At 48.1% G+C, this 23415-nt stretch overlaps 1 protein-coding gene across 12 annotated transcripts in view; it reads left to right on the plus strand.

Moving 5' to 3' along the window:
• KDM2B (lysine demethylase 2B) overlaps positions 1-23415 on the plus strand; it is a 113119-nt gene that overhangs the window by 79421 nt on the left and 10283 nt on the right. For 8 of the 12 annotated variants that reach the window (XM_037014084.2, XM_037014086.2, XM_037014088.2 and 5 more), the window contains 5 exons: positions 16056-16280; positions 21488-21631; positions 22488-22520; positions 22770-22856; positions 23020-23289. In XM_037014084.2, the coding sequence (XP_036869979.1) occupies positions 16056-16280; positions 21488-21631; positions 22488-22520; positions 22770-22856; positions 23020-23289 (759 nt within the window). The remainder of the gene's footprint in view (positions 1-16055; positions 16281-21487; positions 21632-22487; positions 22521-22769; positions 22857-23019; positions 23290-23415) is intronic. The other 4 variants (XM_017649361.3, XM_017649364.3, XM_037014085.2 and 1 more) reach the window with 3 other exon arrangements.

The raw sequence follows: 23415 nt of genomic DNA on the forward strand, positions 1-23415 counted from the left end.
TTGTCTTTTTGTGATGGGCTTATTTCACTTAGCATAATGTCCTTATTTCACTTAGCATAACATCCACATTGTAGCATGTGACAGGATTTCCTTCCTTTTTAAGGCTCAATAATATTCCATTCATTGTATGTGTACACCACATTTTGTTTATCCATTCATCTGTCAATGGATGCTTGGGTTGCTTCCACCTTTAACTATTTTGAGTAATGCTGCCGTGAACATGGGTGTATAAACAAACATCTTTCAAATCCTTACTTCCTATTCAGTTGTATACTGAGCAATGGAATTGCATATGGTAATTATATGTTTAATTTTGTGAGGAACTGCCATACTATTTTTCATAGTGGCTGTACCATTTTACATTCCCAGCAACAGTACACAAGGGCTCCAGTTTCTCCACATCCTTGCCAACACTTGTTATTTTCTGTTTTTTGTTTTTTTTTGATCATAGCCATCCTTTTGGGTGTAAAGTGGTGGGTGCTATTCCTTTTTAATTCACTTTATTTTTTATGCTGAAATATTCTTTAGTAAATTATGGACATTGTGATATTCTACCCCTAAATACTTAGGTTTACATCTCTGAAAAAGAAGATTCTTTTCCACACAACCAAAATAAGTCTTATACCTAACAAAATTTACAATTCCTTAATACCACCTAATGCCTGATCATGTTCAGATTTTCCAAATCATCTGTTATAGCTGCTTTGTCCAAACCAGCCTCCAGGACTACACATTGAATCTGTTCTTAATTTTCTCTTTCTCAGGGCATTCTTAGGACATTGATTTGTAGAGAAAGTAGAACTGTGTGTCCTGCAGAATATCACACTTTATGTATTTGATTGCTTCCTTGTGGTGTCATTCAGCTTTTTCTCCCCCTCTCTTATAATTTCTATAATTAGAAATTTGATCTAAAGGCTTGGTTAGATTAGAGTTATATGTTATAGGTTATGGATTCAGGTGACAGTGGTCTGATTCCCCCATTATTCAGTTATGTGCATCTCTCTTTCCTCCAAAGAATAATCTGGAAGGGGATATGTTGGACCCTTGCCTCCTTGCTTCCTTCCACCATTCACTGATGGTTTCAGTACTAGTTGGTCATTCTTTCCTATATCAATAATTTTATCAGGAGATGAAAATGAGATTTGGAAGTATGTCATCTCCCCCATGTGAATTAACTAGGATTTCCAACCCTCACCCCTCTGCCCTTTTGTTGAGAAATAGTTGACATACATCACTGAGCTGGTATTATTTTATTTTGCAGAACTTTCGCTCATCCATTGGGGCTACTCTTAAATGAAGTCTCTCCTGAAAAGGCAACATAGGCACTCAATTCTTTCTGTTTAAATACCGATTTTCAAAATGAAGAGTTGGTTTAATGACAGCTTCAGATGGTGACAGAGTTTTGTCAGGCCTTTTCTGTTTTGAGTGTCATGATAAATGCATGGATTTTCATAGATCCATAGGGCTTTTTAGAGGCAAATTGGCCTGCTGGAGAGGAGTCATTTTTAAAGAAAAGTGAGAATGGTAGATGAAGAGAGGTGCATGGCAGCAGTCAAAGTGTGTATGTATATGTGTATGTGTGTGTTTTCCCAGCCCTCCTCCCAGCCACACTGGCTAGTGCACATTTGCATTTGTCAAGCATCCCAGAGGGAAAAGCATTAAAGTACTGTCAGAACCCCTCAGACCTCCGCAGTGACTTAGCAGCTCTTTAAGAGGTGATTCAACTATCTCTTGAGTTTGGTTAGTTTTAACATGCCCCAGAGTTTACATTTCCTAACCAGGTTACCTTTCAAGAATAGTAACTGAGATGAGATCATTTTTAAGTGATGGCCAATGGTCAGAGGTGGTGGGGGTGGGGATATGGGACACACACACACACTTTCTCTCTCTCTCTCTCTCTCTCTCTCTGGATATGCCACAGTCTGTTTACCCATTCACCAATGAATGGGATTTGCGTTGTTTCCACATTTTGGCTACTATGAACAGAGCTGCTATTAATGGTAAATATAATTTGCTCATTTTTTGCCTCTTTACTGTCTGCTTTATTATCCCCAATCTTTGGATTTGGTCTTTCCTTTTGATTCTGAGTTCCACAGAAGTTTATGCCCTGTTTCTTTCTTTATGTCCGAGGTCTTTCTTGGGAAGGTGGCAGATAGATAATGTGATGGTGCTCTGCTTAGGAAGGAAACCTAGGGGGAGATTTGGTCTTGTTAAGAAAAACCTTCTTAAATGACAAAAGTCCTGATTGTAGGCTGGAATTTTGCTGGCATTTTATGTATTTTTAGCCCCACATATTTCCTGGAGCTGGGGTGCAGGCTGATAAAGAACCCATTTGCTGCTTCTGAATTGTCTGCGCTGCTCAGATTTAGCCTGGATTTTTGTAGGGAAATGAATAGAGAGGAAAAGTTACTTCCAAGGTCAGCGAATGAGTTGGAAATGGTGTGGATGGTGGGGGAACATTTCTCAGATCAATGCCAATCAGTCACCTGTTAAATTAGTCAATTAAAAAAAATCCTGTGCACAGCCACAAATCTTCCAGTGAAGGTACATATTTATTGGTTGATTTTGGTGATGTAAGGAGACAATGTAAGGCAAGGAACCCATTTACTAGAAAGCTCAGTCTGTTTAAAGGGCCCATATGATGAATATATGTGGTTTTAAATGCCTGTGGAATGACTCTCCAGGGAGAAAATCAAAAACAATTAAATAACAGCAGTAATTTCCTTAACAGAAATCATTGCAGCCCTTGTCATACAGTCACTCTTTGAACCATAGTTTTATCCAGGCAACCCTGGAATCAGTCCTAAGTTGCTATGTGGCGCGATGCAAAAATTCCTCTTATTTACATTTTATTGGAAAAATAACTGCCCCAAAGACCTCCTTTTGCATTAAAGAGGAAAAACCTATTGAAGAACAGAGAGACAAATGGTAAAAGAATCGTACCATTAAGCATAAATTATTACTTGCATTAGGAAGCGGCCCTTTGCATGCCTGCTCTGTCATTTCTGTTCCCTCCGTAGGGGCACGTTTACAAATGGTGTACATTGTCTCAAGAGCATGCCAGCCAGTTACTAGTCTGGACACAGAATCCATTCACTTTCTCTGCCCTGACTCTCTGGAAAATAACACTTCCAAGCTTTAGCCATGCCTTTTGTAATATGGGCACAAGGAAAGGGGCCACATGCGGGAGGGACCTGCACCCTAGGGAAGACTAGAGTTCAGGGGACACTTGCCCAGTTGGTCCCTCCTGTTCCTGGAAGTGGGAATAGAGAGAACCTTAGCACTCCTTATACGTTAGCTCACTGCCTAACTTGTCCTGGCGCAATTGACAGTACCCTAAGGTGGCTAAGTCTGGGCAGAATCTCTCAGCACATAGGGGTTCATTCCTGATGTGTCTCATGATCTGTGATAGGCAGACCAACCAGAAAATTAAATGACACTCAGAAAGCAGGGGAGTGGGTGCCAACTGTGGCCCATGTGGACTTGTCTTCCACTTGTTTTTGTTTTTTTCCAACTTGTTTTTGTTTATTTCTTCACCACTTGGTGAAAGTTCTGGATCCTCCTGGCTCAGGGCAAGCACCACCTGTCCTGAGGGGATGAGCTTTGGGGAGCTCTTTCTCAGCATGTAAGCCTTGGGTAGGTGGAACCAAGAGAGTGTTCTGTCCTTAGGATCACTGTAAACACCAAGTGTTAAGGTGGCAGTTTTACTGAGCAAGAGCTGGCATAATGTATTTTATATACAGTCCAGCACACTGTTAATAAAAACAAGTGTTGGATAATAGTGTGTATCAGTTAGCTAAAGGAAACTTGATCTAAGGAAGTGGACCAGTAAGAAGTTCTTTGCAAGTGTCAGAAGAGGAATTTTTAAGAAGTGTTAGAAAAGTGGCTGGCAGGTGCCATCTTGGCATTTGGAGAGAACCTGTGGCCACATCATATCTTGATCCTGGTTTCCTGCGTCCACAGTTGGCTCCTGGCAGATCAGTCAGAAAGCAGTTTGGTTACCAAAACCTACCTTGAAATTGGATTTGAACCAAGAATACAGAATTTGCAATATTTAATAAGGGACAGTTTTTTCTCCATAAATCTGAGTTTATCACTTGGATTATTATACCCATATAATTGGCATCCTCCTCTCTTGTTTCTGGCATGAGGCATTGGAGTGATGTGATTAATAGCCCAGGCTCTGAGCTCCAACTGTCTGTGGGTTCACATCCAGTTCTGTTCATTTCTTAGCTGCTGTGTGCCTTAGTCTCCTCATCTGTAAAATGGGTAAACAACAGTGCGTATCTCACGGGGCTTCTAGCCCTTCAACCATGCTTAGTAAATATTAGCTGCTCTTATTGCCTGGACCCGTAGAGAGGAACTCTGGATGATGTTACATAAGGGACCCTGGGCCTGAGAGCTACTTCCTAATTTTCTTGGGGCCTTCATTTCTTCACTTGTGAAGTTAGGGGGTCTGGTGAGCTCAAAAATGGTTACGGAAGGAAGTTTGTGTTAGCAACAGCTTCTTTTTATCTATACTTTCCCTCTCTTCTTAAGCCATATAAATGAGAACTGTGTCTTTTTACTTCCTTAAATAAAGAAGTGAGCTTTTGAGAGTTCCCAAAATAAATCAGCCCAAAGACAAGCCTAAATAATCTCCCACCCCTGCTATGTAACAGTAGAGATCTTTGAGAAAGAGTGCTGCTTCCATATCTTTAGGGGTTTATTGTGTTGTTTGGGTTATCTCTGTACCCTTGCAGTTTTGACCAATTACAATGAGTGAAAGCATGATGTGCATTTTATCAACCTCTCCTTTCTTTTAAAGGCTTCCTGCTGGGTGGAGTAGCCCCTTAGAAGAGATCAGTAGACATAAATTTCGGTCCATTAAGGTAGCTCTTTAAAAGCTGAGACCTTTGGGGTGGAGTGATGTGGTGGTGGTGGTGGTGGTGGTGGTGATTTATTTTTTGCTTTTTGTTTTGGTTGTTAACTGTGAGTGAATTGTGAAAAACCTAAGAGGGGAAGAAGGAAACTCAGGATAGATATGTTTCAGTAAAGAGCCAGTCTGCTAGAACTTTTTCCCATAGTTGTCAGTGGGTGTATAGTTTCAGACAGACTTTATGAGACTGATGTGCTACCTACTGTGGTAACGAGGTACCTTGTTTCAGACAGACTTTAAAATCCACTCAGTTAAACTCACATCCCTGTTTATTCTCACCTGCTGACTCCCTACTAGAAGTCTTATATACAAGCTGTCTGCCACACATTCTGCCTTCCTTGAAAGCCGAGGCCGTGACCTGCCTGTGGGTCCCCTCTGTTCTCACGGTAGATTTTGTGGCTGGTGGCCTGCACATGAATAGTTGGAGAGAATTGCAGAGTTGATCACCAGATTTCACAATTAATGGGCTTTTTCTTGGGAAAGACTCTGATCTCTTTACAGGGGGTTACCCATGCCTCTATTAGGCAAACCTTCCATTTTACAGATGAAGAACCTGAGCAGGTACAGGTATGCATGTCTAGGTCCACCTTGGACTCCTAGTCAGGTGATAAGTATGCCAGCTGCCCAGTTAAGGTCATCCATCTCATTAGCTTGAGTTTACCTATGGTTTTGGTGCTTATACCAGCATTGATCACTCTAGCTAACGGTCAGAACTTCTCCTTCAGAGGAAGGGCTGCTGACATAAATGCCCCAGCGCCCTCACCCCCTCTAAGACTGGCTCCTGGGCACCGCAGGAAGAGAGGGCTTCCCGTCCAAGAGGGTGGTACGGGAGCCTGCCTCGGAGCAGAGTGCATTCAGGGCGCCCTCGGGCAGCCTCCAAGTCAGGCGGCTGGATCCGAACTCCCGCTTGCACCAGCCTACGTTTCACCCTGACTCTCCCTTCACCTGGGAAGGCAAAGCGCAGGACAAAGAGGGCATCATCAGGGGACCAGCCCTGCCCAAATGCCCGCGTCCGGGGAATTGGGCCCCCAAAACGTATCCAGGCAGCCGGCCTGCAAGCTCCGAGTACTGGACACCCGCGTTCGTGGGCATCAGGTCCTGGTCCTAGAACGTGTGCAAACCCGAGAGCCCGTGAGCCCGCTGCCGGGGGCTCAGGTACCGCTGCCCGACGTCGCTTTCAGGACCGCCCCTCTTGGCCCGTGCGCCCCGGGTCTTCCGCGAGTCGCTCCGCAGGACCACACAAAAGACCCCACCCCAGGTCTGGCGTGCATTTCCTGTTAGAGCGGCAGCGGCGTGCAGCCACCCATGTGCATCCCTCGGCGCGCGGGCCGGGCGGGGCGCGGGCACGCCCCCACGCAGTCCCAGTCCCCGCGCTCCGGCCGCGAAGGGCCGCCCTTGGCGGGCCCGCCCCCGTGTCACCGCAGGCCCGGCTCCCTTTGTGTGCGGCCGGAGCGCCGCGGCTGCGTCATTGGCCCGCCGGCCCGGGGGGCCAGCCCCTTCCTGGCTCGCCTCATGCATATGCATGAGCACCCTGGCCTTCCCCGCGTCGGCCCCTCCCCGCCCCCTCCCGTGCGGGTGTGCAAGGCGCGCAGCGCGGCGCCCTCCTCGCGGCAGCGGGGCCCGAGCCCTAGCCAGGGAGAACCGAGCCTGCTCCGGGCGGGCGGCGGCGGCGGCGGCGGCGGCGCTGCTGCTCCTCCAGCCATGTCAGCGCGCGCGAGCCTGGGCCCACCATGAGCCATGGCCATGTCCGTGAGCGCCGAGGACGACGACTATGAATCGGAGCCGGACCAGGTCGGTGGCCCGGGGTGGGGCTGAGGGAGGGACCCTCCAGCCCGACCTCCCGGCCGACAGACTGACGCGCCCGGGGCGGCCGCAACGGTGCTGCCGCCGTGATGAGAAAGTTTTGCAGTCGCCGCCGGTGGGGCCGCCAGGGCCGGGCCCGAGCGGGGCGTGGAGGAGCGCTGCAGGCCGGCGGCCGCCGGGAGGCGGCGGGCCCTCAGCCGGCCGTGCAGGGGGCGTGTGCGAGCGGCCGTGCGCGACGGTCGCGGGCCGCGCGCGGGGACAATGTGGGCCTCGCCGTCGGGAGGGCCCTGCCGGGCGCTGGCCACAGCCTGGAGCAAGTTGCGGGCGCCAGAGCAGGCGGTCGGGGCGCGTCTCTCCCTCCCTCGAGCCCTCGCCCGCGGCCCACGCGCGTGCCGGCCTCCCGGGCGCACCCTGACCTGCGGGCGCCGGCGCCTCCCTCCTTTCTGTTTGCAAAGTTGCACCGGGACCGCGGCTTCGGGGCTGGAGGGCGGCGCTGCCCGTGGGCCCGCAGCCCGAGCTTTTGTCTGGGCGCCGTGCGCCCGCCGGCTACCGTGGGCACCCGGAGACAGGAAGGGCTCGAGCTCGGCCCGGCGGCGCGGGGAATCCGGAACCCGGCGAGTCCGCGAGCGGCGGGCAGAGGAAGCCGTGACCCCAGATGGCAGTGCTCGGCCTCGCTTGGATTTAGAAGGAAAAGCAACCTCTCTTGGGACCGGGGTGGGGGTTGGAATCTGTATAAAACAAAGCCCAGGGTGTGTTTACGGCGTCAATCTACTCCGGAAGATTCTAGTGTTTAGGAAGTGGGGCAGAAAGTTGAGGTTTTGCGAAGTATAATATTTGAAATAGGACGCAGGCTAGGTAGACTTTTGCCCAAGGAATTAAGCATTGGGGGGGGGGGTTGAATTATGTGGGCATTGGACTAGGTGGATAAGATGCTTATTCATAATCCTGGGTGCATTTCATCAGTGTAATAAAGATGTTTCGGAATGTTAAGGCCGAAATGTATGAACGCCTTTTCCTTTCCGTAAGGGGTGATTGAGGAAGCACTGTACGCACTTAAAGCCGCTTAATATGTGTGGTACAATTTATCTAACAGACGAAATTACTGTCTTCTTTCGCCGGATATTTTTTAGGCACATGTGTGAGGTCTTATAAGGTCTTACGGAATGGATAAACTCAGAGACGACCCAGGTGGTTTTGGCTTGGAACTTTTATCAAATCAGTAGCATCTCAGGATTATGGTTCTCAGTTGTTGCTTCTTGATTCACACCTCAACTCTTGGTTTAAAATTTTCAGTTCAGTTTGGATCTGCCTAACCCCAGCCCACAGTTACCCTTTCTGCAACTGGTCATCTATAAGACACGTGTATTCAGTGTTGACTGTGCTTTGATGTTTAAGGATTGAGGTTTCTGTTACCTGTTTTGTTTTGGTTTTTTAATTTGGCCACACCTATGGCCTATGGTCGATATAATCGTTGACAGTGTGTAAGACAAAACTTCTTATGTCCCTGGGCTTAAAAACACATTTTCAGGACCTGACACTCCTGAGAGAGACTTCCATCAAGAGACTTCCTGTACTCCCGGTGCCTACATGTTTTTCCTCCTCCTCCAGTCAGTGAGCCTGGTTGTGGAACTTCTAAAGTTGTAAGCAACAGAAATTCTCGAGGTCGCAGCTTTCTCTTTAAGATGATTTTTTTTCCCCCACAGGTGTTTTGAGGGAGAGGACCTTTAAGCCAGGTCAAGGCACAAGTAGGTTTTCCTAATAGTCCCAACAGAGAGGATGGTTGTCAACTAAGGGCCCTGCATTTGCCAACACTCATACTGCATCTCACTGCTGCCTGAGCCCCTCACCTTCTCCTCACTAGTTTTCTCAGCCTTGGGATTTCTTGGACCTGAGAAGAGTGGCTTCCTTGAAAGACTACAGAGGCATTTGTGTCTTCCAAAAGAGAGTCAGAGTTTCTGAGTCTCCAGCTTGCAGGCTTTAGACCTCACTGTTCTTGAAGTCTTCAAGGAGGGGTGGATGTCTGGAGTGTGGGCATGCAGATATACTCACCAACCTACTGTGTGGAAGAACTCAGTGGAGGCCCTGTTGGGAAGTCAGTGTTGCCCAGTCTATCCCTGTGACTGCACTGAACCCCTTACTCCCACCCCATCAGAGTTTCACCCACTGCACCTTAAAAGTCTTGCTGTAATCTCTTCCCTACGCAAGGCTGGTCACCTGTTGTGGTGGCATCAGGCTACCTTAGGCCTGTTCTGCTGGGCTGGCCTGTCTGCCCCATACCTCATACCTTCCCCTGGGTTTCCTCTGATCCTGATGTTGCAGCCTCGCTCCTATGGGTTGGAGCGAGGGGATGATGGTGGATGAGAAGAGACCCCTTGCATGCATTTTGCCAGTGCACCTTCCCTCGTGGGCTTCATTTGCTTCTCCAGTGCAGAATGTGGTGGAAAATTCTTTAGCTGTGCTTTTCAGTTTGAGGATATGCTCGTTAAAGAAAGGCTGTTAGAATTCTTGTGCCATTTTGGTTATTTTTTTTTAAATCTCTAAAGTGAAAATAACTTTTCCTTTTTTAAGAAAAACTATAAAATGATTATTTTGTGTTTAAAATAATAAATAATAATAGGAAATTTTGAAGAAGAAAATCTCGTAGAAATGTATGCAGCTGTTAACCACTGTTATAACCACTGTTATTCAGGGGGTCCCTGAATCTTCCTGAAATTATATGCAAAAGTTTTTTGACTTTGTGCCTGTGTGCATTTTCCTGGGAAAAGGTTCTTAGCTTTCTTCAGATTCTCCAGAGGTGCTCCCATCCCCTGGGTTTCTGACAGCTCTTGTGTTTTTATTGTTTTGGTTCTTACCCTCAGTTTATAAACAAACCAGAACCCTCCCTGGAGTCTACAGGTGTGTGTTAAGGAGCCCACAATGCTTTTCCTGGGATGTCCATTATATGTGAAGATTTGGGAACAGACAACATTGAAATAAATCTGTGTTAGGCAGTAGAAAGCAACTAGCTAGTATGACCAAAGAATTCTTCGCTGTTTGCTGGGCTATGGCTACTCTTTGTGGGGTTCACTGTCACTGTGCTGCTAATAGGGTTTAGTTTGGTGGAACCCATGGAACTGTCTTAATTATAAAAACGTACAACCATGTTTTACTATTTTTCTCGCTGACTACTCTTGAGAGTTGAAACCCTGGCCTACTCCCTTCTTGAAACTCTTCCCTGGCTGGGGAAGTCACAACCTCCCACTGCTCTTCTGGCCTTTCTGCCCTCTTTCTGCAGCAGATTGCTCTTTCTCACCTGGTCTTTGAATGTTTTTAGTCTTGAAGGTACTGTTGAGGACCCGTTTTTCACTCTGCCCCTTTTCCCGGACAGCCTCACAGATGAACTAGTTTAACACTCTGTCATGCTGATGCCTGGATGGGCAACTTTGCTCTGGTCCCTCCTGCCTGCTGGCCACCTGCCTTCCTTGGATGTCCTGTGGGTCACTGATTCCACGTCTCCATGGTGGAGTCATTGTTCTCTCCCCTGTCCTAAGTCCCGTGTTCTCCTGTTGTTCAAGTCAGAAACCTCAGTCTTGCAGGACTCTTCCTTTTTGCCTCTCCCAGGTTCAGTCAGCCTCCTATGCCTTCCAAAACTGTGTCACCTTCTGAACCATCTGAGTCCTCTATTCCTTGTCATCCCTTCTGTGGCTTCAAGCCTTCATGATCTTCAGCCTGGACTCCTGTAGTATCCTCAGCTCATCTCCTGGCCTTTCACCTTGCTCACTGCTTTAAAGATAATTGTTCCTCACACTGTTGCCAGAATACGATCATGTTGCTCCTGCATGTAAAGTCTTTTAACTGCTCCACAGGGGCCACTGTTTCTCTAAGGTGGCACCCGAGGCCCTGCAGGATTAGGCTCGTGCCATCTCAGGGCTGTTCTCCAGCAGCCCTATCAGCTGTCCCTTGAATGTGTCGTGTAGTGTATCTCTATCTTACTCTTCCTTCTGCCTAAACATTCACTCCCTAGCTCCACCCCTACTCCTGGCCTGCAGAGTCCTATTTTTCCTCTGAGTCTCACCTTAATCACCACCTCCTGTGTCTTTGACACTTTTTCCAACCTCCTTAACCAGTGTGATGAGGCATTGCTCCTGGGTCAGCACACCAGGGTTTCATATCTCAGCTTTTCATTTACTGGCAGTATGACACTGGGCAGGTTACTTAACTGCTGTGCCTCTTTCCTCATTTCTAACTGGAGATGATAATTCCTATTTCATACATTATTGATACAAGTATTGAGTGATTAACAAATGTTAGCTTTTAATATCATCATCACCATCATGTTGCATTGTGCTCAAATGGTTACATGTCTTTTTTTTCCTAGACTATAGTGCCTCTGAGAGTAGGGAATACATCTTACTCATACCTGTAGTCCCAGCTCTCAGCATTGAATCTGGTACATAACTAAAGACCAGAAAACACTTGGGTGGGTGGGTAGGTGGGAATGTGTGAGAGGTTAATGAGACTCCAGTGCAGATTACATACTTTGTTGACTAGTGATGTGGAGGATCTTTTCATGTGCTTATTGCCCATTTGTATATGTTTTTTGGAGAAATACCTACCCTTTTAAAATTGGGATATTTGCTTATTAATTGTTGAGTTGTTAGACTTCTTAACATATTCTGGATCCTAGCCCCTTACCAGATGTATGATTTGCAAATACTTTCTCCCATTCTGTGAGCTTTCTCACTTGACAGTGCCCTTTGCAGCACAAAAGGTTTTAATTTTGAAGTCCAGGTTCTTTTTTTCCCTTTGTTGCCTGTGCTTTTGGGGTCCTATCCAAAAATAATTGCCTAATCCAAGGCCATGAAAATTGTCCCCTATGTTTTATTTTCAGTTTTATAGTTTTAGCTCATATATTTAGGTTTTTTATTCATTTTTGAGTTAATTTTTGTATATAGTGTGAGGTAGAGGATCCAGCTTCATTCTTTTGCATGTGGCTATCCATTTGTCCCTGCACCATTTGTTAAAAAGACTGTTCTTTTCTTCCACTGAATTGTCTTGATACACTTGTTGAAAATCAACTGGTCATAAATATTGTGAAAGTTTGTTTCTGGACTCTATAAATTCTATCGTACGATCGATATGTCTGTTTTTGTGCTAGTACCACACTGTCTTGTTTTCTGTAGCTTTGTAGTAAGTTTTGAAGTCAGGAAGTGTGAGTCTTCCAACTTTGTTCATTTTCAAGATTGTTTTGGCTTTTACAGGTCCCTAGCATATCCACAAGAATTTTAGGATTAGCTTGTCAATTTCTGCAAAAAAGCCAGCTTGGGGCTTTGATAGGGCCTGCACTGAATCTGTAGATAACTTTGGGGAGTTTTGCCATCTTAACAGTATTAAGTCTTCCAGTCCATGCACACGAGATGTCATTTCATTAGTTTAGGTTAATCCAAGTACTTTTAAACTCAGTATTTTAGGGATGAAGAGTTGAAGAGGTCTGTCTGTGAATATCCTAGGGAAGAGGATGTGATAAGATAGGAGGCACTCAGTAAATATTTGTGGAATGAATTAACTACCCTAACAATACTCCCTTTAAGGAAGATGCTTGGGAGTTGCTGGTGGAGAAAAGGTGTTGGAATACTATAGTTTATGTGTGAGGACATGTAAGATTTTCCTAACCAGATGGAGCTGAGGATATGGATCCTGGGCTGATAAAATCCACCAGTGGCCTTGGGGTCGGGGAGGCTGCTTTTGTACAGGAAAGTCAGCAGATGCCATCATTCCCTTTAGCTGAGAAGAACATTTCATGCTGAAATTAACAAAAAGCATTAGGGAGTTTCTTGAGTACACAGAGGCAAGGGTAGGATAGTGTGGGGTGCAGAGTTTTGAATCTTCAGGTATCACCCAAGAGAGATGAGGACAGAAGTTTCATGCCAGAAAGAGAGGGCTTTGGCTTGTTTACCTTAATAGAGACCCTCGATGTCTTTCTTACCTGTTGATTTTCTCAGTGTCCTTTTTTAGGATCCTGCCTTTCAAGTGTTACTCAGTTGACTCCTGACAAGCCAGCTGGCACCCACTTCCTACAAAAGCTGGGCCCCGAGGCTGAAGGCAGCAGCAGCTTTTCTAGCTTGACTTGGCAACCAGCTAGAGAGGTCTTCGGAAACAGTGGCTCCTTACAGCTCCTTTTGAGGCGTTGTCTGTCATCTGCTTTGTCATTTTCCAGGATGTCTCAGTTGCCATCAAGATCCAGGCGAATTTGTTTTTTCCATAGGTTGGAAAAGTACTTTGGAAAGCACCAGAAGGTGGGCTCGTCTCAGTCACATATGGGCTCTGGGACTCAGGCTGGATCAACCCCACTTTTTTGCTTCTGTGAGGCGCTGTCCCTGTAGCCAGTGAGGCCAGAGGCACCCAGCAGCCATTTATACCCGGCGGTCCTGAGTGGGAGGTGAGAGCCGTGTTTGGACTCCTGGAATTTTTTTTTCAGTCCTTCACTAAAGAAGCTGGTCCTTAGAATCTCCTGTCCAGAGGTCAGAGTTTGATCCTTTCCCCTCTTGTTTTGACCTTGGATGTTGGACACGTGCTGCCCTTTCTGGCTTAGAGTTGCCCACCTCATTCCCCATGTTTCAGGGATTTGAAGAGTGAGCTGGTAGCAGGACATGTACTCTTTATGGGGTAGAATCTGATTCTTAACATGCTTTGAAGAGAGAAGTCTTCCTGGTTTCTCTTTCTCTGGAAGTAGATGTATTTCTTCTCTGCATGTCCTGTTGGCTTCCAACCTTCCATGGGTGTCCAGGCACCAGCTGTGAACCCCTTCTAGGGCGCCTGCTCAGGCCAGGAGCCTTGGGGGCTCTCATGCTGTGCCACCTGCGCATCTGCTGTAGTTCATGGTGCTCAAGAGTGCAGCTTGGGGGTATGTGCAGTCTCTGCCAGCTGGTCACGTTAGGGAAATCACTTCACCTCTAGCTCGTTTCCTCATCTGAGGAATGGCATCCCTCATAGGGTTCTTACTGGGAAAATTAGGTGATGTCCTATGTAAGATGATGGCAGTGGTCCACTTGGTCACTGCTGTCAAATCCAAAGGCTCTGAAAACAGGTCTGGTTTTTACTCCTCCGGCAGCAAGACCTGACCTGAATTGTCAGATGCCAGTGGAGACAGATTTATACCTCTTGTGGTGTTATTGCTGTGGAGCTCTTCATGTACACAGTGAGTGGGCACACCAGGCCTCTTGGGGTGTTATGTAAGGACTGGTGGGAGGCTGCAAGAAGCATCAGCTGCAGGTAGGCCAGGTAGGTTGGGGGAGAGTAGAGCGTCTCCTGACAGAGGGATGACGCTTTGAGGAAACTCACACTATGCAGAAGGGTGCTTCAGACAGCAAGACCCTTTGCTGCTGGCAGGAAGAGCAACTTAGTTGGAGCAGCGCATTCCCCAGGCAGCTGGTTGGTGTGTAAGCTTGCCCACGGGTCTTCCCTGGTGACGGGGCCACTGCTGGGCTGCCCCAGAGCTGAGGGTGGCATGGCTGAGTGAGTCTGGGATGGCTTTGTGGGAACGGTGGGGTCGTGAGGACCCAGTGGAGCTGAGCCCAGTGCCTCCCTTTGCTTTCTGGGTTCAGAGCAGGCTGAGCCGGATAAGGGTCCAGAGGAGTGGGGCATCCAGAGCGGGGAGCTGCAGCGGCAGACATTTTGTGGTTTTTTGGAATGCCGCAGGCCGTTACGAAAATAAGTCTGAGGGGGGTCACTAAGGTGTCCTTACCAGGAAGCGTGTGTATGTGTGTGTGGGGGGGGGGGCAGTTTTCGGCCTTCCTCAGGATCACTCTCCTGCAGATGGCAAGGCTGTATTCACGCTAAAGGGGATTTTACTTTACTTCCTGATGGGGTTGTACATTTTTAGGCAGCCCCTGCTGTGCTGGGATGGAGGGGGTTCTCTTCACTGTATTGGTACATAAGAACTGCACCTCTGGGCCTGGGAGCTAACAAGAGGATAGGATTTTGCTTAAGGATCCAAGTATGACAAGCAGTAAAATGGAAAGGCTGGAACTGGACTGAAAACTTGTTGGATTGGCCAAGAAGAGGCTGCAAGAAGCATCAGCTGCAGGTAGGCCAGGTAGGTTGGGGGAGAGTAGAGCGTCTCCTGACAGAGGGATGACGCTTCGAGGAAACTCACACTATGCAGAAGGGTGCTTCAGACAGCAAACACTCTGCCACGCTGGTCCTTCCCACTCCTGGTCCTGGGCGCACAGGGGACCTGCAGACTGTTTTCCAGCGGCTGGCCCAGGAGTGCCACCACCTGCTCTGCTTTGCAAGAGGCTTGGGCTGGTGGCCAGGATATAAGGACCTCACAGCAGGGCCTGTGACTGGCTCAATGTTTAGCACTGCTCTCTGGTCATCCTACTATTTCCTTCTGAGTTGTAGGCGAAGAAGCATTTGGAGCCCGTTTAAAGGAGGTCTCAGAAGTCAGTTTTCCTTAGGGTTACTGTCCCATTCTCCTCTGGTTGGTTTGGTGTATTGAGCACTTTCTGTGTGCAGACCATCTTGTCCAGGGACAGTGTTGACAAGGCACCCTTGGTGCTGCCTTCCTGACTGAATGCCCTCTCTCGAAGGCAAGGCCCTGAGAGCGGACAGTCAGGATGACGCGTGCTGGGATGGGAACCCACAGGGGCATCCTGCAGCTGGAACAGGGTGGCGGGGAGGGCTGCGGTGAGGGGAAAGCAGCACGTAAACCAGGGCCTGTGGGATAAGTAGGCATTAGCCAAGTGAACTGGGGACTGGGTTTGTGTTCCTGGCAGAGCAAACAGAGGCTGACTGTGTGGTCCTTCTGGAGAAGCTCAGTTGCAGTCTGGTCTGAGGTGGACAGCCTCCCCTGAGGCCTAGAGACCCTGGGGGCTCTTGAGCCAGGACATGATGCTGTAGGAAGCAGGTGCTCTCTGTTTCTGGGGGCTGCCATAATAAAGTACCCAAAATTGGGGGCTTAAAACAACAGAAGCCTATTCTCACAGTTCTCGGGGCCAGAAGCCTGAAATCAAGCTGTGGGCAGGGCTGTACTCCCTCCCAAGGCTCCAGGGTGGGTCCCTCCTGCCCCCTCCAGCTCCTGGCTTTTGTTGGCTTCCTTGATGCTGGGTGGCTTGTACACACTCCAGTCAAATGTGTTCTGTGTGGGTGTCTGCATGCAGATTTCCCCCTCTTGGGATACCAGTCATAGTGGACTAAGGGCCACCTAATGACCTCATTTTAATCTTACCACCTCTGAAGGATCCAGTAAGATCAGTGTCTGAGGACTGCACTGGCGAGGTCCTTGCCATACCACTGCCTGCGCCATGCCTGGCCGCTTGGCCGCCTTTCATGGTGCTATTGTGTTCTCCTGCAGAACCGGGCAGTTGGCCGGCCCAAGGGCAAGCTGGGCCCAGCCTCCGCCGTGAAGTTGGCCACCAACCGGACCACGGCGGGAGCTCGCCGGCGCCGGACGCGATGCCGCAAGTGCGAGGCCTGCCTGCGGACCGAGTGTGGAGAGTGCCACTTCTGCAAGGACATGAAGAAGTTTGGGGGCCCTGGGCGGATGAAGCAGAGCTGCATCATGCGGCAGTGCATCGCGGTGAGTGTGTCGGCTCACAGCCCCGTCTCAGGGACCCTGGGCTCCTCTGAGTCCGGAGCCAACCTGCCCCCACAACAGATCATCTGTCCAGTCCCTCTGCTTGACAAGAATGCTCCAGCTACAGGAACCTAACAGGTGCTCCCTGGTGGTAAGGAAGGGGGCTCAGACTCATGCTTCGTTCAAATCCATGTTGCAGGATGTGGGGCCATCCTGCCATGTGCTCAGGCTACTTTTCTTCATAGTCTGATGGTCTTAGAACTCCCTTCCCCAGATGACTGAGTACTTTGAAGTCTCTGCTATTAAAGATGTCAGCCTGTCCTGTCTGTGACCCTGCTGCCAACATTTATGGTCCAGTTCATGACTGTTCTAGGACCTCCCTTCCTTCCTGTCCTGCCTTCAAAGTCAAAGGTCTGGGTGGAAGGTCAATGCCTCTCCTAAGGGGGCTGTCCAAGATAAAGAGGACTGATTTATGGCCCCTGGGACCTGGGCTGGCCAGCCTGGCCTCACCTCCAGTCTTGCCCTAGGACGAGGCAGTGGACCTAGACTCTGGCAATTTGGCACCATCTGGGGTCTGCCCAGGCATCCCCAGCACACATCTATACACTCTGCCTTCCCTGGGGCACTGCTCCCAGGGTCCTAGGTACTTCCTGTGGGGATAGTGACGTCTCTCTCTGCCCCTGTGGGAAAGCAGGCTCAGCAGCAGTGATGGGATTCCTCGGCTCTGGGCAGGCTCTGCAGCCGGGCCTGGCAGGGTGAGCCTTTCTCCCTGGCTGCTGATGCCCTTCAAGCCTGGGGCGCTTTCCCCTTCTCTCTCTGCACACATATTGCTTGTGTTTTTGTTTTTGTGTTTTCTTTCTTTTTTTCTAAATTGTGGTCAAAAACACCTAAGATTACCATCTTAACCATTTTCATGTGTGTGTACAATATCACATCACCTATACGCTCACTGTTGTGCCAAACTCTATCTTGCCAATGGAAACCCTATATCTGTGAACAATCCTCTTTCCCCTTCCCCCAGTCCATGGCAACCACTTTCCTGCTTTCTCTTTCCAAGTGTAACTACTTTAGACACCTCCTGTAAGTGGAATCACACAGTATTTCTCCTGTGACTGGCTTATTTTGCTTAGCATAATGTTCTCAAGGTTCATCCACATTGTAGCATGTGACAGGATTCCTCCTTTTTAAGGCTGAATGATATTCTAACATATGTGCAGTTGACTGTTGAACAACACAGGTTTGAACTTGGTGGATCCACCTGTATGTGGATTTTTATTATAACAAATATATTGGAAAAATTTTTGAAGATTGGTGACAATTTGAGAAAACATTTTTCTAACTTTATTGTAAGACTACAGTACAAAATACATATATAAAATATGTGTTGCATTTCTGTTTATGTTATCAGTAACACTTCTTCTGGGCAACAGTAGAATATTAGTACTTAAGTTTTGGGGAAGTCAAAGTTTTACATAGATTTTCAACCATGCAGGGATTCGGTGCTCCTAACCCCTGTGTTGTTCAAGAGTGAACTGTATATGCTGCATTTTCTTTATCAATTCACCTGTTAATGGAGATTTAAGTTGCTTCTGCCTCTTGGCTGCTGCGAGTCTGCTCCCGTAAACATGGGTGTGCAGATACCTTTTCAAGATTCAGTTTTTTATTCTTTTTGGTATAACCTGGACGTGGGCTTGCTGGATCACATGGTAGTCCTATTTTTAATTGTTTGAGGACCCTCCACACTGTTCTCCACTGGGGCTGCTCCATTTTTCATGCCCACCAACAGGGCACAGGGGCTCTAGTTTCTCCACATCCTTGCCAACACACTCTTGACAGTGGCTATCTCATTGTGGCTTTGATTTGCATTTCCGTGATGATAAGTGGTGTTTAACATCTTTTCATGTTTGTTGGCCATGTGTAGCTTCTTTGGAGAAATGTCTGTTCGAGTCCTTTGCCCATTTTTTAACTGGATTGTTTGTGTTGTTGAGCTGTAGGAGTTCTTCATATATTCTGGACATTAATCCCTGTTGACATTAATGAATATTAATCTGTTGATGGTTTCCTTCGCTGTGCAGTTTTTAGATTCTACTGTGTGGGTTTTTGTTATTTGTACCCAGACCATTTGAATGGATTTCAGAGAATTTGAAGAGCCCTCTTGAAACTAAATACAGATTTTTATCTGTGTGCACATGTGTATGTGTGTTTTTCTGGCATGAGGGTCCATATGACCCATTGCATTCTGTCAGGATTTAAGAGAGGTTGTGTGTATAGGGACTCTTGCTTTTGAGAACAGTGTCACTTAACACTTGGTATGTTGGCAGCAACCCAGGACTTCTCTTTAGCCTTACGTGCACATGCTCTCCACCACCTGTCCCAGCCCTGCCAGTGTCATAGGCCCAGTTATAGGAATCCTGTCTGACCTGTGCTTTGTAGCTCTGGTGCCTAGCCTGGTGCTGGCACAAGGAGTGTCAGCTGAAAGAAACCCCATGTTTGTGTGTCTTTTCTCTCCAACCTTATGTGGCTTCTGGAACTGATAGCAGATGGAACCTTGTCCTGACCCTCAGGGTCCATCTAACTCTTCAGCCTCTCCACTTTGCTGGGGTACCTCATGCCACACTTCAGCCACCACTAGGCAATCACAGTTCTGCCTGTCTTCCAGACCCTTCTCAGTGTGGCAGTCTCTGACTTCCCACAGCCAGCCTGCCTTTTGCTGCCTCTCCCAGACTTTGTCCCCTCCCCACCCAGCACCATCTCCCATAGGGTCAGGTTGTAGCCTCCACCCTGCCCCATCACAGACCAGCTTCTGGCCACCCTGGTCCCCACCAAGCTCCCCAAGCTGGGGTCTCACTGCGTTCCCCTGCCTGGGTGGCCTGGCCTGCTCCATGCTGCCCAGCACATCTAGTCTTGCTTCTCTGTCCTTGTTCACGTTGGTCTCTGCTGCTCAGCAGTCCCTTTGGCTTTTCCTGCTGCCCACTTCTCTGCTGCCGGTAGGAGCCCAGATTCCCTGTCTGGTCCTCCAGAAACCAGCGTCTGCTGCTTCCGATAACACTCGTGCATGACTTTCTGTGTTTTCTTAGGATTTCTGCGTGTTCTGTCTTTATCACCTCGAGTGAGCAGCTGTCTTGTTACTGTTCCCCTTTTGGTTGCTTACTTTGAGCTTTAGCAGATGCTTAATAGGTATTTGTTGAATGAATGATGACTCTTGCCTGCAGTGTTCTGTTTATTTGAACTCAAATGTTTGTGCCTTTGTGTAGACATTTTCACTTATCAGCAAAGTGTATATCCCAGTTTATTTGAAAATCTTCTAATTCAGTTTAATAACAATGGACTATATTTGCTCTGGATTCTGGGTGCTGGGAGATGGGCATGTGTGAGGGAGAGGGAAGGCTCTGGCCCCATCCACAAGGAGATACCAGTTCTAGTACATCAGTTCTCAAACCTCGTGGTCTCAGGACCTCCTTTATTACCCTCTTAAAAATTATGAGGACCCCCAAAGAGCTTTCATTGAGTCACTTATTAATATTACTGCATTCAAAATTAAAACTAGTAAATTTTAAAAATATTTTTGATTCATTTAAAATTAATTAGAAACCCATAAATAACCTTTTTATGAGAAGTAACTGCAACTTCCAGGAATGATTAGTAGGAAGAATAGCATTATGTTTATGTTTTTGTAAATCTGTTTCATATCTGCTTCATTAGAAAAGATGTAGGTTTTCATGTATACTTGTATATATTCATTCTGTTGTGGTATGTTGTTTTGGAGGAACTATATGAAGAAAATCTGGCCTCACACAGATGTGTAGTTGGAAAAGGGAGGAGTATTTTAAGTCTTTTCAGATAATGGTGGATATTCTGATACTCCACCAGAACTTAACAACTGTCAGTTTCTTAAAGGTTAGTTGCAATTTGGAATCTAAACTGTATCAATGAACTTTTCATGCTGTTACATTGAAATCCATTAGTCTTCTTGCCCCTCAAATAGCTCATTTAGAATATACTGGCTCACTGACTTAACACAGATTTTCCAAATATTGGCACACAGCATTATACAATGTAAAAAAAAAAAAATACGTTTATTACCACCACCACCAACTTCATCAGAAAAGTCCTTTAAGTACTGGGAAGCTGTTCAACTCATGGTGGCTAATGAAAGTTTTCCAAAATGCTAATTTTTGTCTGAAAATTTGACTCTTTACCATTTGCAGCAAATGTCCTCAGGTGTTTTTCGGGAAGTGACAGGCTCACTTGTTTTGTCTTTGAGAAAAAATGCCAATATCCATGTTTTTTTGTTGTGGTTGGTTGGTTGGTTCATCAGTCATTCAAGTAAAATGATGTGGTGAGAGTGGCCAGATCAGCTCACAGCCTAGTCACACGAGTGTGTTTCCTTTAGATAAACCATTGTCGTTTGGTGTGCGGCAGTGGTACTTTATGCAGATTATTTTGTCATGAATAATGTTGAAAGGATAGATAATCAAGGGTCAAAATTTCAATAAAATTAATCATTTGTACTGCTTCATCAAAGACATTCTTAAATGAAAGTGGTGATCTTATTAGTGAATGCGGCCAGGACTAGCCAAGTAGTTGCCAGTGCAGTTTGGAGCCCCTGTTCTGACTGGTGCCAGCACCCCACCCACCAGTGCTTTTGCACCATCAGTGCAAATGTCAACATAGGGAAAAGGCAGATAGCTTCTTGGTAGTATTCTGAAGACCTCACAACCTCCCTGTAAAGGTCTGGGAACTCTGGAGTCCATGGATTAGGCTTTGCTACCTGCTGGTGAGATGCAGCCTCAGCCCCCACAGATCTGGGCTCCATTCATGCCGACTTATCCTCTGGGTCTATCTCAGATGCGAGCCTGTCCCTGACCCCTGTGTTCAAAGTGACCCCCCTTCCACCCTCCCCTGACCTGCCCTCCTTGCTGTACTTGTCTCCATATCCCTCGTCATCATCTAACATACTCTGTTGTTCATCTTGCCTGCCTCCCTCCACTGAAATGTATGCTCAGGATGGAAGAGATCAATTTCTATCTGTCCTGTCCAGTGCTGTCCCCAGCACATAGACTAGTACCTGGCACATGGAGGTGGAGGCCTGCCAAGTATTTGAAGGAAGGAGGGCAGGGCAGTGCCTGGACCGGTTCTCTGACATCTCCTGGCAGCCTGTGACCTGTGCCCTTCTGACTGACTTGTCTTGTGCCCTCCCGGCTCTGCAGCCAGTGCTGCCCCACACTGCCGTGTGCCTAGTGTGTGGCGAGGCGGGGAAGGAAGACACCGTGGAAGAGGAGGACGGCAAGTTTAACCTCATGCTCATGGAGTGCTCTATCTGCAATGAAATCATCCACCCTGGATGCCTTAAGGTGAGTGGCCTTAGGTGGATCTGGCTGTACTGCTTGACATCCCTACCCAGGGTCTCTGGTAGTGCAGATGCTGTGTAGAGGATGAGCTTAGGTTTCTTTCCTGGAGGACTTCCAAGTTTGGAGCATTCTGTGTGTCAGATGATGAGCAGAGAGCAAGAAGGTGTCTGGGATAGCTCAGCTCCTCCCGGGACCTCAGAACAGGATTGCTCCCAGTCTTGCACCTGCACTAGAGGGAAAGCCTGGGTGGTTGGGCTGCTTGCTGGAATCCTGGCTCAAAGCTTCTGGGAGTTCAAAGCCTAGCCCAGGGGAGGGCGCGTCATGTAACACAGGTGGCTGCATTCCTGCTCTTGTGTGCTGGGAAACTGTTCCTCTGGTGTGCCCAGGGCAGGGCTGCCTTTTTCCAGGGACTGCCATGCTGTGTCTGCCTGTCTTTGGCAGCCAGTTGCACCTTTGAAAAGAAGAGTGCTCTGGGCTGGTGCATACCTTCTGTCACAAAATGCCATACCTGGCACCTCTCCGGGAGCCCAGCTGTCAGCCTGTGTGTGTCTGTGTGGTTTAGAGAGATCAGGGTGGGCCTGCCCCAAATGGTACCTCGGCCTGAAGTGTCTTCTTCCCTTTGGTGGTGGTTGTGGGAGTTTGTTTTGACATAACTTCCCCCCATACACACACCTCCCACCCTGAAGGGGATGCTCTGATTTTTCCCTGGTTTTGGAAGTCAGACCTCCATGTTTTTAATGGTCTGTCACTTCTCTCTCAGAAGTTTCAGGACAGGGAAAACAGCTAGTACAGTCCTGCTAAATGACAGTTTGTTGCGTCCTTTCTGGGTGCCGGGCCCTGAGTGCATTGCTTTACCTAGGTTATCTCACTGAATTCTCAGAGCTCTGGTGAGGTAGGTATCCTCCATCTCATGGACGAGGGTGCTGGCCTGTAGAGGTGGAGTGATTTGCCCAGGATCACTGAGCTAATAAGTAAGAGGCAAAATCAGAATTTGAACCCTGGCCTGAATCCAAAGCCACTTGTCTTAACTACCCTTGTTTATTGGCCAAAGATGGGATAGATGTGGCATTTGGGAGGTGGGTGTTGGTGTTCCCGGCAGCTATGCCAGTCCCTGCTTGCTGACTGGCTTGTGTCCTTTCAGATTAAGGAATCGGAGGGCGTGGTCAACGATGAGCTTCCAAATTGCTGGGAGTGTCCCAAGTGTAACCATGCCGGCAAGACCGGGAAAGTGAGTGCTGGGCTCCAAGTCCCAGGGGTCAAGTCAGGAGGAGTGGCCCTTGGCCTTGCCAGACCCAGCCTGTCCCCGTGTTGTCACCTGGTGGGGAGATGTGGGCTCAGGGAGGGGGGCTAGTCCAAAGATATACAGTTTGTTTGTTCCTTCTCTCTTTTTGGCCTACAAGCAAAAGCGTGGCCCTGGCTTCAAGTATGCCTCCAACCTGCCTGGCTCCCTGCTCAAGGAGCAGAAGATGAACCGGGACAACAAGGAAGGGCAGGAGCCTGCTAAGCGGAGGAGCGAGTGTGAGGAGGTGCCCCGGCGCAGGTCAGACGAGCACCCTAAGAAGGTGCCCCCTGACGGCATCCTGCGCCGAAAGTCAGACGACGTGCACCTGAGGAGAAAAAGGAAATACGAGAAGCCCCAGGAGCTGAGTGGCCGCAAGCGAGTACGCGGTTGGGCTGGTGTGTGGGTTGGCTTGGCTGGTCCTGGGTGCAGGTGGGTGGGCCGGGCAGCGGGGAACTCGGGCCGGCCTCTGGCTGCCTTTAGCAGGTCACAGAAGTCCTGAGAGCTC

The sequence above is a fragment of the Manis javanica genome, chromosome 15, assembly GCF_040802235.1.
Source record: "Manis javanica isolate MJ-LG chromosome 15, MJ_LKY, whole genome shotgun sequence".
NCBI lineage: Eukaryota > Metazoa > Chordata > Mammalia > Pholidota > Manidae > Manis > Manis javanica.